Here is a 20,512-nt window from a genome sequence, read left to right on the forward strand (position 1 = left end):
TGACCACGTGTTATCAGATCTCACTTCCCCGCTCAATATGCAAACAAACACGTACATCATCTCCGTTTGCAAAGACGAAATTCGCTCGTTATTAACCGGCAGGGGTCCATGTACCCTCCGTCCAAAGCTGTGTTAAACTTATTTGATAACAAGTAAACAAATATACACTGCATTGTTTGCCCCCTCACGAAAATGTCCATCCTATTGCTTTGCTCTAGCGCCGCATCGGAATATAGACACATATACAGAGTTATATGCACCCGAGACGGATGTTATTGCCAGGTGTAAACAAGGCCTTAGACTGCTAACTAATACACAACGTAAGGCACACATCACACCGATGTTGGCCAACCTACATTGGCTACCAATAGAATGCAGAATTGATTTTAAAATTCCTTTAATTACCTATGCAGCACTACACGGGCTGGCCCCAACCTATATCTCTGAATTATTGTGTCCCCTGACCACGATGAGATCACTGAGATCTACTGATCCATGCCCTCTGGCTGTCCCGAAATCTAGGTTTAAGACCAAGGGTGATCATGCTGGTTGTGGCCCCCACCCTCTGGAACCGTCTTCTCCTAGTAATAAACATGCAGAGTCAGTCAATTGTTTTAAGAAGCTCTTAAAAACTCACCTGTTTCGTAAGCACTTAATGTCGTAATATCTGATTACTCTCTGTGTTGCTTTCACTGTTTGTACTGTTGTATCTGACTTCTGTGTGCTTTTTATGCTTTTATTGTTTTTATATTGATATTATGTGTTGTTACACTTTTTATTTATTTATTTTTAGTCTATTTTATTTTTCTCTCTTTTTTGCATTGTAAAGCACCTTGTAACTTGACACTGTATCGAAACTGAAAGTAACTTTTTTCCGGGGAAACCCCGTTAGCTGGCTTTGTCTGCGATTCGTGACCAGCAGAGATTTTTTTTAAACAAGCAAGGAGGGAGATTTTTATTTTCCCAAACGTAAGTAGCCATTTATGATCCTACCAGGTATTTTTTTACGATGAGACACGGTGACTGGGTCGTGTGGTCTGCGGTTAGTTCGGGTGTTTAATTGGCCCTGCTGCACACTCACTGCAATGCATTTGTATTCTGTGCTGTATATATGTTGCTGTAAAATTGATCACACGATATAACTTGATAGTGAGACAACTTTTAAAGTGGCTGCACTTGCAGACGGAGGCTGCAGCAGGTGTGTGGAGGACAGTCTGTTTATGAGAGTGGAACAAAGCTGCAGGTGTACTCACAACGTGGGAGACTGTGCACATGTTAGTAGGCTTCTCTCCCAGGCGTGGGAACACTTTCAACTTGATAGTTTTACTTTCAGGATCACTTATACTCATTCTGACTTACTGGTTGTAAAGTTCAAATATTTACCTTTTTAAATGAGAGCAGGGATATGACTGTAATAAGGGCTGAAGAACACTCTTCTTATATTGGGTACATTATTTTCGGGCCTGTGCACATGATAGGGGTGACTGATAAGAGTTTGAAATGGTGCAAAAACCATGAAAACCAGCCTTTATTTTATACTTTAAAATGCCTTAATTTCCTAATTAAGGTATATATTAAGGGGTGTTTTTTATGTTCTTTGCACCATTTTCAGGATTTTTAAACCTGGCTAGCATGCTAAACCCCTTAATCCTACTTAAAGTGGGTTGGTATGTTTTCAGGGGTAAATTAAAGAGTAATTAATGGTACTTTAATGGATTCTTGTTTCATGGTGTATCAGTTACTATCTACAACTATAACTGAATGACACTTATTAACCTTATTTTGCATTCAATAGCAACACTGAGCAAGAAAATGTTAGTGAAAAGGCTTCAGACTCAAGGGTAACATTAGCTGGGTAGCTAGCCAATGTGTCTGTAGCAGGCAGAATTAAATACAAATAAAAGTATACAGAACAATGACTTTCGTTTATATGCTATATTATTAAAGGACGAGTTCACAATTTTCAAATTTATCTTAAAACAACAGTCAGGAACCCAAATGAACACTGAAACTTGTTTTCTTGCTGTAATCATTCCTCCTGTTCATATTGACCATTAGAAGATCCCTTCATAATGACTTTACAATGGAAGTGATGGAGGAAAAAATCCACAGTCCTCCTTCTTTGAAAAAATGTATTTAAAAGTTTATCTGAAGCTAATATGAAGCTTCAGCGTCCAAATGAGTCAAATCAAGTAGATATATTTCAACGTTACAGTCTTTTTAGTGCCAAAGTCCCTCTTTTTGTTACTATACTTCCACCTGCAGCTCAACAGGGAAACACTGTCCGAGGAAACACAAAGAGGGAATTTGATGCTAAAAAGACTGTAAATGTGTCAGATATCCACTTGATATGACTAACTCAGACTGATGAAGCCTCATATAAGCTTCACATCAACTTTTAAATGAATGTGGATTTTGGCCTCCATCACTTACATTGAAAGCACATTTGAAGGATCTTTTAATATCCAGTATGAACAGGAGGAATGATTACAGCGAGGAAAAAATTATGAACCTGTCCTTTAAGGTAAATTTAAACCATATATGGAAAAAATAAAATAGATTAAAACAGAATAGAACAATTTCTATTTAATGTGGTTGGCATGACGCCTCTGCTGTTGGACATTATACCTTCATTTTTTGCAAATTACCACTGATACACTCATTAGAAGAAAAAGTAAATCTTCATGTGAAAAAAAGTACTGACTGTATTTCCAGAGGAGAATTCATGGTTTTGTCATTGACTTCAGTGAAGTGAGAGCAGCATCTAGTGGCTGTTAGAGGAACTGCAGAACAGTTGTCTTTAACAATCAGTGATAGAACTGTTTTCCACTTCCTGGTTACAGTAAAACATGCTCATATACCGCCAAAAAAACAATCAGAGGTTTTGTATCTGGAAACGGATGTTTTTAAACTCAAGTTGTGACACAGACATGTTTTCCAAACATCTCCACTAGGTGACACTAAAGCTCCATCAAAATACAACATCTTTGAGCCTGTTCAACAAGTTTATCTGAATTTCCTAATCTCTCTCTCTCTCTCTCTCTTTCTCTCTCTGGTTAATCTTTTTCATATTTTGGTAGAATGGGGACTGATAATAAATGTCAGTTGAAACACACTTCCTCATTTGTAACAGACTATCCTTCTGTTAAACCTCAAAGAAACGACCGCTGAGAGGAGTTTTTTATTAGGGAAGGAACATTTTTTGACATACATGTAAGTAGCTGTTTAAGATTTAAGTTATGTTGATTTTAGAACTTCATTGTTGTGAGTAAATGATGTGTTAACATTTGTTAGATCAATTATCAGAATCAACATTAAGTGTGTTGACTCTAGTTCTTAGTAGTTGTCAGTATGCTAAAAGACAGTACAGAGGACACATTCACAGAATAATACAGATACAGATATGGAGCTTAACAAAGACAATAAATATAAGCAAACTTAAACATGTAGCTATTGTATACAGACGAGAGCTGGACAACAAACTATTCTGTATGTAAATGATGCTGATGGTGTAAATTATGCTGGAATATACATTATAAACAGAAGTGGTTTAATGTGCATAAATGAATCCACCTGGGTGTGACAATAAGACGACATTATTTACATGTTGTTGCAGTTATTACAGTATTGCAGTTTATATTATATTCTTATAATCCAGTAACACTGACCCTCTGATGTACAACATATTCAAAACCTTTTATTGCACAACACAGGTAAAAAAATGACCTGCATTACATCTTTGAAGCAAAATTATGTCATCACCCAAGATTTTAAGAAATAGGCTAATTATTTTGTTTTTTAGCATTATAGGTCATTGTTTTCATTTTTCTGTCTTGCTATGTAGAGAAAAAAGTTCTTTTACACATCTAACTGAAATTTACAGACAGACAAAACATATTCATACTTGTTTCAAATTCATTTTTTTGAGACAACACTATACAAATGACAAATAATACTTGTATTAATTGCACGTATTAATATGTAATACGTACTTAATTGTTCGTATTCATTTGTGACTTTCCCTTTATAATACACACATCAGTATATCACATATAATTTCAACAAATGTTCAAATAATCCAATATTTCACCAAAAATCAAAGATTAGAGAAAAAGTCCAAAAACTCCTAATACCCAGTACTTTTACTGCGATACTTTAACTACATCAAGCTCATAATACTTATGTACTTTTACTGCAATACTTTAACTACATCAAGCTCATAACACTTATGTACTTTTACTGCGATACTTTAACTACATCAAGCTCATAATACTTATGTACTTTTACTGCAATACTTTAACTACATCAAGCTCATAACACTTATGTACTTTTACTGCAATACTTTAACTACATCAAGCTCATAACACTTATGTACTTTTACTTCAGTAGGATTTTTCATGCAGGACGTTTACTTGTAATGGAGTATTTTTACATTGCTGTTAGTAAAGGATCTGATTCTTCCACCACTGCTGTTTTTTTCAAAGGCCTCCAGAAACTAGAATATGGTTTTTACATGTGCGTCACGTAACCGTTATATCATGAACATCTGCTCATACTCGTGTGCACTCAGTGTTTTACAGTGTGGAGTCTGTTCTGGCGCTGGAGGCGGGACTAAACCAAAAGTAAATAAACGACGGGACTTTCCGTCTTTTCTGCCTGCGCAGTACTGACTGTCTCTGTGCCAACAACGTTAAGAGAGATGATTTGGGTTTAAAAAGGAACAAGGAGGGAGACATTTTGGAGGTAAATGTAAGTAGTCGTTCATGACTCTCAGCTGCAACCTTGTGGCGGGAAGGACAGACTGAAAGTGTGTTTGTGTGACCGAACAGACGACTTGGTGCCTGTGTTTGTGGTTGGTGTTTGTGTTTGTGGTTGGTGTTTGTGTTTGTGGCTCGCAGCCAGTTCCTGCAGTAAATACGAGCGTGATATTCTCTGTATTCCGAAGTGCAGCAAACTGGAATTCATGTTACTTTGTCAAAAACGGAACCAGTAAAGATATGACAGAGGTTGTTACCTTGTGCGGACTGTAATAGGAAGGTTTAACATGGTTTTGCTGATTTGCACCTAAACTTGGTTAAATTCAGAGTAGAAGATTTCTATTATAGGCTACAAATAAACTTTTTTCAACAGAATCCCGAGTACATGAAATTATAATGAAAGTATTACATTAGACTGGATTATAATATTAATTAATATAATTATTAATTATTCTATTCTAGATCTATATTCCGACTATTTTGGCACTTACTGCATATTAAAAATACTATATTTCAGCTTTAAAACTTAAATTTAGCACAATTTTAACCTTGACTTTGAATGACCCCCACACAGCACCAAATCAGACTCTTGCAGACCTCCTGCACATATTATTGATAATACTTCTATTGTAAAATTATCTAGAAGTAACAACAAACTGATGGGAAATGATAAAACAAACTAAATAATAAATAATCTCATGCTGGATTTTATCCTTTTACAAACCTCTTGAAAAGTTTTTTTTTCTTCCCGTTGAAGCTCTCATCTTGAAAAGTTGTCCTGCCTGTTTGACTCTCAGCAGTAGACATGGCAGAAAAGAGGAAGAAGAGGAAGCGGTCTGACTCCACAGCCTCCGGCCAGTCCTCCTTCATGTCTGAAGAGCCAATCAGCTCCTGCAGTGATCCATCAATCAGGTAATGTAATAGCCTATCACAAATGAGCAGCTGTGATGTCATGGAAAACACACTCTAAGAAGTTTTTACTGACAAAGTCCCAGTAAAAATTTCTCATCTACATATTTAATATGGAATAATGAGGACATCTATCTTTTTAATCTCATCTTCACAACAACATTATTCTGGTGAATTAGTTGTTTAATAGGAATAGTTTACTGATGTGGAATTTTTATTACAGAACAACATCCCTGTAACACCTGTAGATGATGTAAAGGTGTTTGGCACAGTCCCTTCTGTTATATGTATGTATGCTATTTAGGCAACAACCAAGAATTAAACATCAATTTTACCATCTCACTAATTTGAATTCTCATCTGTTTATTACTAATCTTTTCATTTTATTGGCTAAATTCTATATTCATAAAAACAGATGTACAACTAAAAAGAGATCAAACAGTACATTGATGCAATTTGTTTTTCCTATAATCCTAAAGGCTGTAAATACTATTAATACCTGTTGTTGTTTAAAGTCGTATGAACTGTAATTCTCCCTACCTCTGAGTTTTTGGTTTTTCTCATGTAAACTGTATGATATTTGTTTTCTGAATGACAATTTTGTGGTAAAAGAATTTGTTATTGTTTCTTTATACCAATAAAGAAAAGAGGAAAAAAAACACGATACAAAAAAGTTTTTACCTGAGTAGGTCTTGGGTTCAGGTACTTTGTACTTCATATTTACATACATTTATATATTTATTTTCATAGTTTATGTGTTCCTGACGTCCTGTTTCAAGTCATTAAATGGTTATTATGAGGATTCAGCACTCACATAGGCAAACTGAGGTTGAGTGCATTGATTAGTTTTCAGTGTCCAGCGTATCTCATCAAACCCACATTTATATTTTTTATGAAACAAACCAAACGAGAAACATGGCTAATGTACATTATATAAGTGAAAGTCTCCCCTTTAACCTTTATACCTTTTAACCTTTAAAAAAAAAAAAAAAAGAAGACATTTATCTCTTCTTTTAGTTCACAGAAGAGTACAGCTGAGTCCACAGCTCCCAGTTGTGTGTCTTTGAAGAGTGATGGATCCATGTACCAGCCGCTCAACTTTGGTCGTGAAAAGACACAAAGGTAAGGCAGAACAAAAGTGGTCCAAGTACTGAACCCCATGGAGCATCATTTTTTGACCTTAAAGGTCCAGTGTGTAATATGCGTGGTATTTAGCGGCCTCTAACGGTGAGGTTCTAGATTAAGCAGTCCGCCGCTCACCCCTCCCCTCCCTAAGACTTTGGAGAGGTTCCAGAAGCTACGGTGGCCTTCAAGGACAAGAAGCTATTTGCTGAAGATGTCATCGTCCACGACAACTTCGAGCATTTCTAACAAGTCAAGCGATGAGGTGAAGATTTTATTTCATTATTTAGTCTATAATACTATATGTTATACCTCACAAGTAAGATAGCAATTATGAGTGTTTTATTGTTTTGGTAATACAAGCTAACATTAGCAACGTCATGCTAAACAAAACTTACCTTATTTTATTCTAACGGTCGGCATTATTGATAGTGAGATAGTGTTGGCAGGATAACGTTACATATTTTATTATCCGTTTGCAGAGTCAAGTACTGGAGGTTAGAGGAGGAGGAAGAGGGTGAGAAAGAAGGCGAGTTAGCGGTTCTGCTGCAGGCAGGGCCAGGCAAGGGAGGAGAGCAAACACCGGCACCTTGGAAGCAGGACAAGAGGCTGTAAACCCTCCAAAGGGACCGAAGCGACTGAGGTTTGTGACATTATTTATACAATTATTTTATCATATTCCTACCCGTTCTGCACGATATTAAAAATGCCAATACAACACAAAGTGGTATTTACATAGCAGCTCTGTGCTTTACATTACTGTAGTCTGTATAGTTTGATGTGTTATCAGTGTAACATGAGTCAGTAGCCCCTTTTACACAGCCCGTTCAAAGTGGGAATACTGCGCCTGTAATCCGCCTCACTGTTCTGTTTAGCCCGTATTCAGACCAAATCAGGCGGCGCAGAGCACATGCAGGGTTGAAGAGGTGTGTGGGTGTGTTTGTGCTTTAGAAGCTAACCGCTGTGAAACAATCAGAAAATAACATTTATCGATCTGGTTCACCAGCTTCCTCACTAACGTTACTAGCACTCCCTCTCCTCTTCATTCACCCTCTAGCTCACTCGACCACAGCTGCGCTCTCTGTCTTTCTCTCGTCTTTTTAAAATGAGTCGGGAAGCCAACAGAAAAGTCTAACTTTACTTTTAACGTTATCAAACAAAGAGAAATGTCCTCCCCTTGGATCTTCTTTACGGCTATAATGCAGGTTCTCTGTATGAAAGAGAATACTGAAAACATCAGCAACACTACTGAATGATTATATAAATACTATATAGGAACAGTATCGAGCAGCAATATTTTGACTTTTTTAAAAAATCATGTTATTGTTGTAGACATGTTTTGGAACACTGGACAGCGTAAAATCCATATTCTGTACTACCATTACCATATTTCCAACATATCATGAAACTTATAACCTATAAAGCCTTATCTGTGTTTTTCCTGTGTTTTACTTTTTCAGAAACTTCTTGAAGAGATGACCTTGGAGGAGCACAGGCAGCTCACCAGTGAACTGCTTCAGAGGCAGCCAGGGTTAATTTTTGATGCCTTGATGATGCATCAGTGCAGGCATGGTGTCCCACCGTTTGCTGGAGTGCCAGGGGTACCATGGTGTACTTGTAGTAACTGTACAGACATGCCTATGGACCGGGAGAGGAAATGCTGTGGCCAGTACCCTGCAGATTGTGTAATAATAATACCCCACTTCTCCCAGTACTGTCTTGAAAATGCTTTTTATGCATTCACAGGCGGTACTGGGACGACACTATGGTATTTGGCCAAACCAGGAAGCCTGGGGATGACAACCGGGAGTACCGTTATGCTGCCTATAGATATTTCGTCTATTGACAGCATGGCTCTTTAGGCCAGGGAAACTGACTTGTCATCCCCAGTTGCTGTGTTTGGAGGATCAGGGACAAGTTCCCTGGTCCTCCAAAGACATCACACTGGTTTTACACCTGGCCTCCGAGTTTCCCTCCAGGTCCTATGGAACGCCCACATAGTATGTCAGGTACTCACACACCTGCCTGTTCATCATCAAGGCATCAAGTCATCTCATATTCATTTGTTATATTTCTGATATTTTATTCATTTTATACTAGTTCTATACATTTTCTATATTTATATATTTTCTGGATAATTATTAAACATTTATTCAACTTAAATGTGCAAGTTTATCAAATAAAAGATATTCATCAGATGTGCTGTGATAATTGCAATGACAAACATATTAATATATACTTATACAATGACAGTATTTCCCTGCAGTCAGTATATTGTCATTACCACTTCCACCATTAATTTATATTGTCATTATTTATATTTAGAAAGCAACATAAAACAGTAGTGAAGTTGGAATACCACTGATCCTCAGAACAGGGCACTGTAGTACATGTTATGGATTAATTTTCATTGTCATTTCAGGTTATGTTAACTGTAATTCACTAGTTTGAACCACAAAATAAAAATATAAAAAACAACACTAAGAATAATGACATTTGTAATAAAAATATATTTTATTTAACAGAAACATTTTTGGACATCCTTTTCAATCTGGTCAATAAAAGGATAACATAAACATGCAGCTTTTACTGTTCAAACACAAACATATTGACAGCTTATTCTGTGTTCTTCAGAGTTGATTCTGATAAAGACAGAATAATCTATCAAATCATTAGTCTGTTTGAACACTAAAAGCAGTGTGATTAAACTCATCTGATCACCTTCCAGCAGTCAAATTGTTGCACATATAATAGCTGACAAGGGTCAGACCAATACCACACCAAAGGTACTCAATTTACTGCTCTGGATGAAGATGCTCTCAGGGCAGGAACAACACCCATGATTCACTGGCACTGCTGTTCCTCATCTGCTCCAGGAGCTGTATGTCGAGCAGCAGCTGCATGGAAAACTGCTTCTGTGGAAGACAGTACCATTACACATAGAGTTAATTTACTATCTCATACATTTTATACAGTTGTACATGTGAAAATGATGCTATTTAACCAAGAGTAGGACTTACAGGGTAAGTTAATATGCTACATAGGCAAACAAATGTGTGTCACTTACCTAGACCTCTCCTGACTTGGTGTGCAATACTTCTGATATGACGGGTGTGAATGTCACAGACATGGTGAATAATGCCAACCCATAGTGCCTGAGAAAAATAAAACAGCACAAATGAATGAATATCTATCTATCTATTTATCTAATGTGCTTACCAGAAACTGTTCAACCTTATTCCATGCAGATTTTCATCCCAACAACAGACTAGATCAGATTATTTAATTGATTAACGCACTTTCAGTCAGAGACAAGTAGCTATTCAGTGAAATCAACTTTTGTTGTCTTGGTTGTAATGAAAACCAACGTACTCCCAGCCATCAATGGCACATGGTGAAATACCCCTGACCTATTACACAGTCACTTTAGGATGAAGATAAAGGCTATACCATGCATCAATGCTACAGGACCTCTCTCATAGCTAGAGAAACAACAGCAACATCAAGAAAATAAGTGCTACATGACACAGTCACAAACCCTTGTAATACATTATGTTATGTCCTAAGATGCTGGGAGCCTTGGCTGGCCTGGATAGACATACCAAAATAAATAAGAGAAAAATTCTACCTCTGACTGATAAATGTAAAATTAAAACTCTGGTAGCAATTACATGTTTTTCAACATTGAAACGGGGAAAACCTTACTTGTGTTGGATTATAAGCTAACTTTGCCCCCCAATGTGTACATGTGCTCCTAAATGATAAATTAGGAGCAAACAATGAAATCATGGAGCACTGTGAAAAATATAAATATATATTCACAGGATGTATTAACTCGGTGATGAGCAGACTTCTCCTCAGTTTATCTTTCACACTAACTCATTACTCTGACTTACTGTCTTTAGCACATCACCAGCGCTATATATCTTAGTCATCAGTCAATGTGTTGTCTTACTGCCACAGAAAATGAATAAATCTTTGGGTTATTAGCACGGCATTGCCTCCCTGTTGTCTCTTATCAGACCACCAGCTCCGTGAGAGGCACAAACTAAGGCTAAAGTGTGCTAATATTTAATGTTATGTGGCGGAGTTTCTTTTCAGGGAAACTAATGTACTGCTAATAAACATTGTACATCATCTAGGTTTTGAGCCATTACCAGCGGGGCAAAATAAATATACATTACACTCTTACCTGTCCAGCAATAAACAGGAAACTTTGGCGTCAGTCTGCAAACATTTCTCTCATCAGGGATTTCCATTTTGGTTTATCCTCGTTTTATGCCGTTGCTTGTCCTGAATTTGTTTAGCTTCTTCGTGTTTTCGTTTCTTTGACGATGACAATTCACGCTCCTGTGATTTTCTAAATAAGTATGATCCTCCATTTATCAGATTTTGGTTTCAAAAACTTCTCACAATACAAAATGTTTGGTCCGTTCTTCTTCTTCGTTTTAAAACTGGTGCAGTTCCGGTAGTCGCGTAAGGCGTAGGGACGTGCTCCCATGTAGATATAAAGGGCCTATTTCTAAGGTAACGAAAACACAACAATTATTATTTTCAGCTGATTAGACATTAATTAAGATATACATATAAATAATCTATTCAATTTTTACCAAGTCTGTTCTTTTAGATGTTACTAAAGACTACACACTGGACCTTTAAAGCAGGAAGACATATTGGTATTGTGCGCAACTTTTTGCGCTCTATTATTGAGATATGAAAGGAACCAATACACAAAGACATTCACATAATACAAAACACAATTTTACTTACATAGAGTATACTCTTTTATAAATTAATAAAAGTGCGCAGGAGAGGTACAAACCTGATAGCTTAACCAAATACCTCCCACAGAAGCCTAAGATAACATAGTGAATAAAAGTAATATTAGTAATATAGATGTGATAACTAGAAAACTAAAATAATAGATGTGTTGTTGGTCGTTGAATGAATTACTGGGTACTTTTACATAAGATATCTCTTTAGTTTCCAGATGAGTGCAGCTGGTTCTACAGCTCCCAGTGATGTCTCTATGAACGGTGATGGATCATCTGTATATTACTAATTTTTTCATTTTATTGGCTAAATTTCATATTCATAAAAGCAGATTTACAAGTGAAAAGAGATCAAACATCGATACAATTTGTTTTTCTTCTAATCTAAAGGCTATAAATACTATTAATACCTGTTTTTGTTTAAAGTGGTCATATGAACTCTAACTCTCCCTACCTGGGGTTTTTTGTTTTTTCTTCTGTAAACCATATAATGTTTGTTTTCTGAATGATCATTTTGTGGTAAAAGAATTTGTTATTGTTTCTTTATGCCAGTAAAGAGACGGAAAAAAAACATACAAAAAATAAGTTTGTAGGTCAGTAGGTCTCAGGCTCAGGTTGTTTGTACTTCATATTTACACATTTATATATTTATGTATGTAGTTTGTGTTTGTGTTCCTGACATCCTGTTTCAAGTTACATGGTTATTATGAGGATTCAGCACCCACATAATACAACATTTTCAATGTCCAGCAGATCTCATCAAACACACTTTTATACTTCTTATGAAACAAACCAAATTTGAAACTAATGTACAGTATACAATTGAAAATCACTTTAAAAACAATAGTTTTGGACACTTGTCTCTTCTTTTAGTTCACAGAGGAGTACAGCTGGGTCCACAGCTCCCAGTGGTTTGTCTATGAAGAGTGATGGATCCATGTACCAGCCGCTCAACTTTGGTCATGAAAAGACACAAAGGTAAGGCAGAACAAAAAGTGGTCCAAGCACTGAACCCTGTGGAACATCATTTTTTGACCTTACAGCAGGAAACACTTTGTGCACCATTATTCAGATATGAATGGAACTAATACTCAAAGACATTCACATAATACAAAACACAATTTTACTTATATACAGTATACTCCTATAAATTATTTAAAGTAAAAAGGTGCAGGAGAGCTACAAAGCTATTGGCTTAACCAAATACCTACCATAGAAGCCCAATGTTACATAGTAAATAAAAGTAATATTAGTAATATATAAATGTGATGACTACAAAAATAAAATAATAGATGTGTTGTTGGTTGTTGAATGAATTACTGAGTACTTATACATAAGTAAAAAGATCTCTTTTTAGTTCCCAGATGAGAGCAGCTGATTCTAGAGCTCCCAGCGGTGTCTCTATGAAGATCGATGGATCCATGAATCCGCCACTCAACTTAGCTCTTGGAGAGACACAAAGGTAATTTTGATGTTTTTATGTAAATTAAATATCTTGCATGTAAAAACATATTAAGATTAGTTCATCAAAGTTTCTCCACAAGATTTATATGGTGAAATCATTTGTGACTGTGGTTTATAAATGTTGTGCATCACATGTATGTAATTGTCCTGAAATGTTTGTTACAGAACGTTCAGTTTGGTACTTGACATTCTTTGTTTCTTTGTTATAATATTTACTGTTGAATTAACCTAATACACACCTAATAAGTCTATGTCTTAACACATGTGGAAGGTAAGTGTCATCGTTATGTTATCAAACAACATCAAACAGATTTATCACAGTGTAGAATTGTAACATTATCTGCTTTTCTGTTGCTCCTTGAGATAAACTTGCAGAGCCAAGTTACAAACGTTTTCCTGTTGCATCAACTCACTTGTTAGATGATGGAACCACTGACCTCCAGGGTCCCCCTGACCCTCATGAGAACAGAAAACGATAATGATGATACGAGAAAAGAAAACTGCATTCAATGAAGAGGTTATTTGTGTCATTTGTTGTCTTTGCTACAGACAGCAGCCTGGGGAGCCATCCAGCTGTTCAGTGTGTAAGAAGGATTTGAGGGATCTAGTCCAGTTCTTCTGTGGACACCGGTCATGTAAAAAGTGTGTCAGCTCAGACTGGGACCAGTCGGACTCTACAGCAAACTACCCCTGCCCTGTATGTGGAAAGAAATTCAGAAAACACCAGGGAAAAACATACGAAGACACAGGTAGGTTTAACTATTAACTTTCAAATGATTTATGCTCCTACTATATCAGGGTGTCATATCTGTTGTTTTTATTCCAATCACTCACCTCAATAAATGTTTTGACTGATGAGTTTTTCACCTCAACTTGAAAGAGTGCTAATCAGTGTGTGGAATAAAATCCTGCAGCTTTCAGATTTTCTGGTTCTTAACAGATCTTATTATGAAAAATAATTTAAAAAATAAAATTATTTTTTGATTGTTACAGGTAAAAGCCTAATTCAGAAAGCAAAGAATGCAATGCAAAAGCAATTTGCTTCAACATTTGAAGGTATTGGTGACCGAGAAAACACCTTAAAAAGCATCTACACATCACTCTACATCACCACTGGAGAGAGTGCAGGGGCGCATGAAGAACATGAGTTCAGATACTACAAAAATAAACTGAAAAAGCAAACATCGTGTGATGAAGTTGACCTCAGTGATATCTTCAAACCTTTTCCTGGCCAAGAGAAACCGCCCAGGACAGTCCTGACAAAGGGCGTAGCAGGCATTGGAAAATCATTTGCTGTGCAGAAGTTCATTCTTGACTGGGCTGAGGAAGAAGCAAACAAGGACATTGATTTCGTTTTCTGTCTTGCTTTTCGAGAGCTGAATTTGATTATAGATGAGAAAAGCTTGCATGAGCTCCTGACTGAATTCCACCCTGCTCTCCAGAGTTTGAAAGATTCAGAGGATTTCGCCAAAGGCAGGGTTATAGTGATCCTGGACGGTCTGGATGAAAGCAGACTTCAAATGGACCTCAAGAATGTTAAGACAGTAACGTCTATCAGTGAAGTAACCTCTGTTGGTGATCTCCTTGTAAACCTCATCCAGGGAAGCCTTCTTCCTAATGCTAACATCTGGATAACTTCCCGTCCAGCAGCAGCCAATCAGATCCCTGCAAAGTATGTCGACATGGTGACGGAAATAAGAGGGTTCAATGATCCTCAAAAAGAGGAATACTTCGGGAAGAAATTTAGTCATGACTCGAGCCTTGCCGACAGGATCACATCACACATCCGGTCTTCACAGAGTCTCGATATCATGTGCCAGATCCCGATCTTCTGCTGGATTTCTGCCATATTATTTCAGGAGGTGTTTAGGGGAGACGAGAAAGCTGAATGTCCTCAAACTCTGACAGAGATGATGGCACATTTCCTGTTTGCCCAGACAAAACGCAGGAGCAGAAAATATGAAAAGAAGACAGAGAAGAACAAAGAGCTATTTCTAAAGTCACAGAAAGAATTTCTTCTGAAACTTGGCAAGCTTGCATTTGTTCAGCTGCTGAAGAACAATCTCATCTTCTATGAGGAAGACTTTGAAGAATGTGGCATCGACATAAAAGAAGCAGCTATCTACTCTGGATTTTGCACCGCAGTCCTTAGAGAAGAAAAAGTGTTTTCTCGGCAAAAGGTCTTCTTCTTTGTGCATCTGACCATACAGGAGTTTTTTGCAGCTCTTTATGTCTATGACTGCTTCACAAACAAGAATACAACTGAGCTCAGCGACTTCCTCAATCTGGAGCAGAAAGAACATACACTGCTTGATCTTCTAAAGGTGACAGTTGACAAAGTGCTGGAGGAGAAGAATGGCCACCTGGACTTCTTCTTACGATTCCTCCTTGGCCTCATGGCTGAAGCCAACCGGAAAGTCCTTCAGGGTCTGCTGACATCGCCGGATCCAAGCCAAGATACTGACAAGAAAATCCTGACTTACCTTAAAGCCATCCGAAGGAAGAACCTCTCTCCAGACAGTTGCATCAACCTCTTCCAGACCATGGTCGAGATGAGAGACCACAAAGTCAAAGATGATATTCAGGAATATCTCACATTGTCAGATCGTTTGAAATCAGAACTGACCCCGCTGCATTGTTCTGCACTGGCCTACATGCTGCAGGTTTCGAAGAATGATGTGGAGGTGTTGGACTTGAAGAGTTACAACACATCAGATGAAGGCAGAAGGAGGCTGATACCAGCTGTGAGGAGCAGCAGAAAAGCCATGTAAGTTTACTTTCGTTGTAGTATTGAATTACATCTTTAAACAGTTGCATCTTTTCTTTATCATATTATAACCCTGTTATACATCCCCAGACTAGCAGACTGCAAAGTGACAGCAGAGTGGGTTAAGTACCTGGCCTTTGGACTCAAGTTCCCCTACTCGCCTCTAAGAGATCTGGACCTGAGCAACAATGACCTGAAAGACATAGGTGTAGAGCTGCTCCATGAGGGACTGTCGAGTCAATGGTGCAGACTGAAGACACTGAGGTATTTATACATATTCATATAATAGATAACATACCATTATGTAAACAGGTGAACAAGATATGTAGATGTTATTTTAAAGAGCTGCAAGGTCAAAATGTTTACAGGTATGCAATTAAATGTTGGTACACTGTTCTAACTGTTCAAAAGCTAGGTTTCCATCCAAATGTAGCACAAATTTCTAAAATATCAGCAAAAGAAAATTCAAATTTATGTGCATTTCCATCAACTGCTGTATATTTGGAGTTGGTTCATCAACTGGTGGCACTTTTAAGTTTGGGCTATTAAACCACTGCAGAAGAAGTGGACGCAGTAAGATGACATAATTAAAAGAGTGTCAGTCAAACCTCAAACAGTGGAACATAACAGAAAATATTTGTGTTCTGTGCCTGATTTTGATAATGACTAACCATACTAGCAACCCAACTTCCAAACTTTATTTCTGATCTAACTTCCTCCAAAGTCCTTTTGAGTCTGTAACAAAGTTTATTCTTTGCACACAGTCTCGGACTTCCGTCTGAGCTGGTTCACAAAGCTTTCTGCTGTCATGCACCTAATTCTTTTCAAGGGCCTGTTTAAAGGGGAACTTTATTACTGCATATGTGTGAAAAGTACTAGAAAGCCTTTTCTGACTGAACTCTTGGCCTTCAAGTTGCATTGTGGATAATGTATATATCTTATGAATTTTAATGCTTTTATATTTACATTGTCCATTGTAAGACTGCCAAAATTAAAGGAGTGTGATAATACCAAATCAGTCTTTTAAGCCCACCATCTTAACATTCATTCAGAAATCTATGTAGATACTTTTATGAAAGACATCTTGAACCTGCCTGCTGATAAATCAAACACTTTTCTCAGGTTGTCAGGTTGTCAGATCACAGAGAAGGGTTGTGCTTTTCTGGCGAAGGCCCTGAAATCAAACCCCTCCCATCTGATAGAGTTGGACCTCAGCTACAACCATCCAGGAGATTCAGGAGAGGATCAGCTCTCTGAGCTGAAGAGAGATCCACATTACAAGCTCAACACACTCAAGTAATTATAATACCAGAAAACAACATTCCTGACTTTTCTAGTAAACAGAGAGACAATTTGTTTCTGGATTACTTCTACACTTCTCACTATAGTGAGGTGGATTGTACTGCCAACCATAAAACTAGTTTGTATATAAGAGTTTTACACCAGAGCTACTCTGTGCATGGATCCTATAGACAATAGAAATTATTACTAACATTTAGAGTATTGTTCAGTTCTCACAACATATCTAACGGCAAAGGTGACTTATTATCTGACCAAAGGTAGCCATGGAGCACAATATTTTCGGTGTTGCTAGTACTGTAGAGTAATAGATAATGCATATACTATAGATTTACTCTACTAGGCTCTGAGAGCAATACAGTGTTAGCTTATTGGTTGTTCTTTGTCTGAAAGTTTCAATACATTTTTCTCCACAGCGTTGAACACGGTGGAAGTCACCGAATGAAACCGGGATTCAAGAAATGTGAGTATCTGTGGAAACTAAAAATGGATGATGAGGACTTAAATATAATACTGAACATTTTGCTGAATGTTGTGTGACCATTTCAGTTATTAGTTAAAATAACTAGGTGAACAAAAATATTTTACTGCACTTTTACCTTCACCAATACAGCTATTAAAATGAAACCTTTTCCTTTGATGGCAACGCTAGCTCTCATTACAGATGACAAATAACAGCATAATGTTAAGTTGAGGGGAGTGAACAGAAAGAGCTCACCAGACAACAATAATAGCAGCCATGCCAGTTGCTAATGTGGCTAATAACAAAGTTATGCTAACATCAGCAAAAAAAACAAGGTGAAAAGTTTTCTAATTTGGATAGTTAAAATGATGAGCTGACATTAGCTGACATTGACATTAACTAATGACTTGTGTTGCCCTGTTCGCAATATAGACAGCTGACGTCAAGTCATATCCAGGCTATCCTCTTGTCCACTAGCTTCTGTAATTTGATGAAATCTTTCATTCAGTGTTTATTTCATCTGTATTTCTGAAAAACATTAATTCTGTTCCTTTAATTTTGCCTTATTCTAAGACGACGACAAGCGTGGCAGCGTAGCTACTTACGTCATTTTAACTTGCTTTTGTCTATATCCATAAATCTCAAACAACACTTTCTTTGGGTCATTTTTTCAACTTTCTAGTTGTAATCTCTGCTGTTTAAAAACATCTACAGCATTTGCTCCTCTGTGCTGTTAGTCTGAGCTAGTTGTGACCCTTCAACTCACTTATGGACGTGCTCCTCTGTCAAGCCGTAACATTCAGCCCACAATGTCTAGGAGTTTGTTAAATCTTACTTTACCAAGAGTACGGAGGTATTATTAGCAAAATGTGCTATAAGTTTCGAAAAGATGTAGACAAGCAGCCCACATGTAATAATTGCTATACATTATATTACTTTATTGTTGTTACTGATGCATTAATGTGGAGGTAGGATTTCACTGTTGTAGTTGGTGGAGCTGGATCTAATTTCAACTGCAATATGTACTATTGGGTAGTTTAATCTATTAAATAGTGTCATCTTTTATGGACTAGTCACAGGTTTTGTATGTTAAATCATAATTAGAAAATTTACTGTAATCTGTAGTAAATTCCACTGGCTCCTGAAATTACATGTTTTTTTCCCTCCAGATGCCTGCGAGCTCACTTTGGACCCCAACACAGCCCACAAGAACCTCCGTCTCTCTGAGGGGAACAGAAAGGTGACCTGGATGGAAGAGGAGCAGTCATATCGCAATCACTCAGAGAGGTTTGATCTCTGCCCACAAGTGCTTTGTGAGCAGGGTCTAGATAAGCGCTGCTACTGGGAGATCGAGGTGGTGGAACCATTTAAAATTGGGGTAACATACAGAACCATTGGTAGAAAAGGAGATGGGAATGATTGCAAGCTGGGTCAAAACGCCAAGTCTTGGTGTATGTTTTGCTCTGAGGAGGGTTGTTATGTTATGCACAACAACAAGAGTATCAGTGTAGCTTCACTCTGCTCACGCTCCAGTCAGGTGGGAGTTTATCTGGACTGGCCAGCTGGCACTTTGTCCTTCTACAGAGTTTCCTCTGACAGTCGGACTCGCCTGCATACCTTCAAAACAACGTTCACTGAGCCCCTCTATCCTGCTGTTGAATTTCACACTCAGTCCTCTGCTTTATTTTGTCAGCTAACGTAAGCAGACTTTCACTGCATCCATACGAGCAGCCAAGGGTGTATATCTGCATGCGGATGGTCGGGACATGTCATCTTAGGAAACACAAAGGATTAACTGCTCCTATCCGTCAGTAGCCTATCTGTTCAAAGCAGAGTTGCCAGGTTTGTGTGCCTTTGCAAAAAGTATGTGAAAGTAATATGGATGGAGAGAGAGAGAGAGAGAGGCAGCGAGATATAGACGACCAACACACCAGCTTGCTGTAAGCTGTGTGAATGCAACAGGGACTTTGAGGCATGTATCATTGTTGGTGGCTGATTGAACATGTTGAATTGATGATAGAGGTAGTCAGTTACATTTGCAGTAGGGGAAGTCAGAGCTGTTAGTCAGATTGTTTAGTCCATGGATGTATTAATGATGGAGCTGATACAGCGTCAACACTCAGCCTTGCTGCCAATTTGTCCCAGTGGCCCAAAAGTGTCCCAAACAGCAATTTCACCATAGACCAACATTATAAAAGAGATGTCTGGAAAATGGTTAACAGGACACCTGCAACTGCGTTCAAAGTAAATTATTACTTTTTGTATCATGACATTTTTAACACATGTAGGTTTATTTTTTGTAAACCTTTTCCAGAATCTAGAAAAACTGGTCTTAAGCATAGACTGTAAAAAATATTGACGTAGCCACGGTGACGTCACCCATTGGTTTCTGAAGAGTGGTTTTGAAGCTCAAAGTGGGCGGCTCTGACCATCGCCATCTTGGCAGTTCCTGACTCCAGCTAACTCCTGGCTAATTCAAAATGGGCAAAGAGGTGGAGCTGAAGCGGACCGAATGAAGCCTGGTTGCTGAAACAAGCCACCTAGCGGCTAGCGTCCTGTCACTCAAAGTGGCCTCATCCATAGTTATGCATATCTTTACAGCTTGATAAAATTTAAACGGGTGAGTTATAAAAAAAAATCACCCCCCATACAGTTGTCATGAAAGGAAAAATTAGCTATAGAGACTAAAACCGTTTTTTGTGCCAGGCTGTAAACATGTACATTTCTGCTGTAAAGTTGGGCATTTTAACATGGGGGTCTATGGGGATTGACTCACTTTTGGAGTCAGCCTCAAGTGGCCATTCGAGGAACTGCAGTTTTTGGCACTTCAGCATTGGCTTCATTTTCCAGCCCTGGAGGTCGCCACTTGGTCTTAACATGCTTGGCGTCATCCCGATGTAAAGTCTATGGGCTGAGCAGGAACAGCAGTGGAAGAAACATGATGTGCATGTCCTTTGAG

The 20,512-nt window shown here is 37.9% G+C and overlaps 1 protein-coding gene and 1 long non-coding RNA gene across 13 annotated transcripts in view; both read left to right on the forward strand.

Moving 5' to 3' along the window:
• The window catches only part of LOC122974073 (protein NLRC3-like), a 28,755-nt gene extending 8,515 nt beyond the window's left edge, over positions 1 to 20,240 (forward strand). For 2 of the 12 annotated variants that reach the window (XM_044341929.1, XM_044341928.1), the window contains 9 exons: positions 6,684 to 6,788; positions 12,434 to 12,538; positions 12,918 to 13,022; positions 13,574 to 13,773; positions 14,018 to 15,791; positions 15,882 to 16,055; positions 16,914 to 17,087; positions 17,507 to 17,553; positions 18,723 to 20,240. In XM_044341929.1, coding sequence (XP_044197864.1) covers positions 6,684 to 6,788; positions 12,434 to 12,538; positions 12,918 to 13,022; positions 13,574 to 13,773; positions 14,018 to 15,791; positions 15,882 to 16,055; positions 16,914 to 17,087; positions 17,507 to 17,553; positions 18,723 to 19,255 — 3,217 coding nt within the window. In that variant the 3' untranslated portion in view covers positions 19,256 to 20,240. The other 10 variants (XM_044341936.1, XM_044341931.1, XM_044341933.1 and 7 more) reach the window with 10 other exon arrangements.
• On the forward strand, positions 6,915 to 8,815 carry LOC122974312. Its single transcript, XR_006400313.1, has 3 exons — positions 6,915 to 7,053; positions 7,271 to 7,431; positions 8,249 to 8,815. It is a non-coding gene; the product is annotated as an uncharacterized LOC122974312 (long non-coding RNA).
• Positions 20,241 to 20,512: the final 272 nt, after the last annotated feature.

Source organism: Thunnus albacares, chromosome 22, assembly GCF_914725855.1.
Source record: "Thunnus albacares chromosome 22, fThuAlb1.1, whole genome shotgun sequence".
In the NCBI taxonomy this organism is placed as follows: domain Eukaryota; kingdom Metazoa; phylum Chordata; class Actinopteri; order Scombriformes; family Scombridae; genus Thunnus; species Thunnus albacares.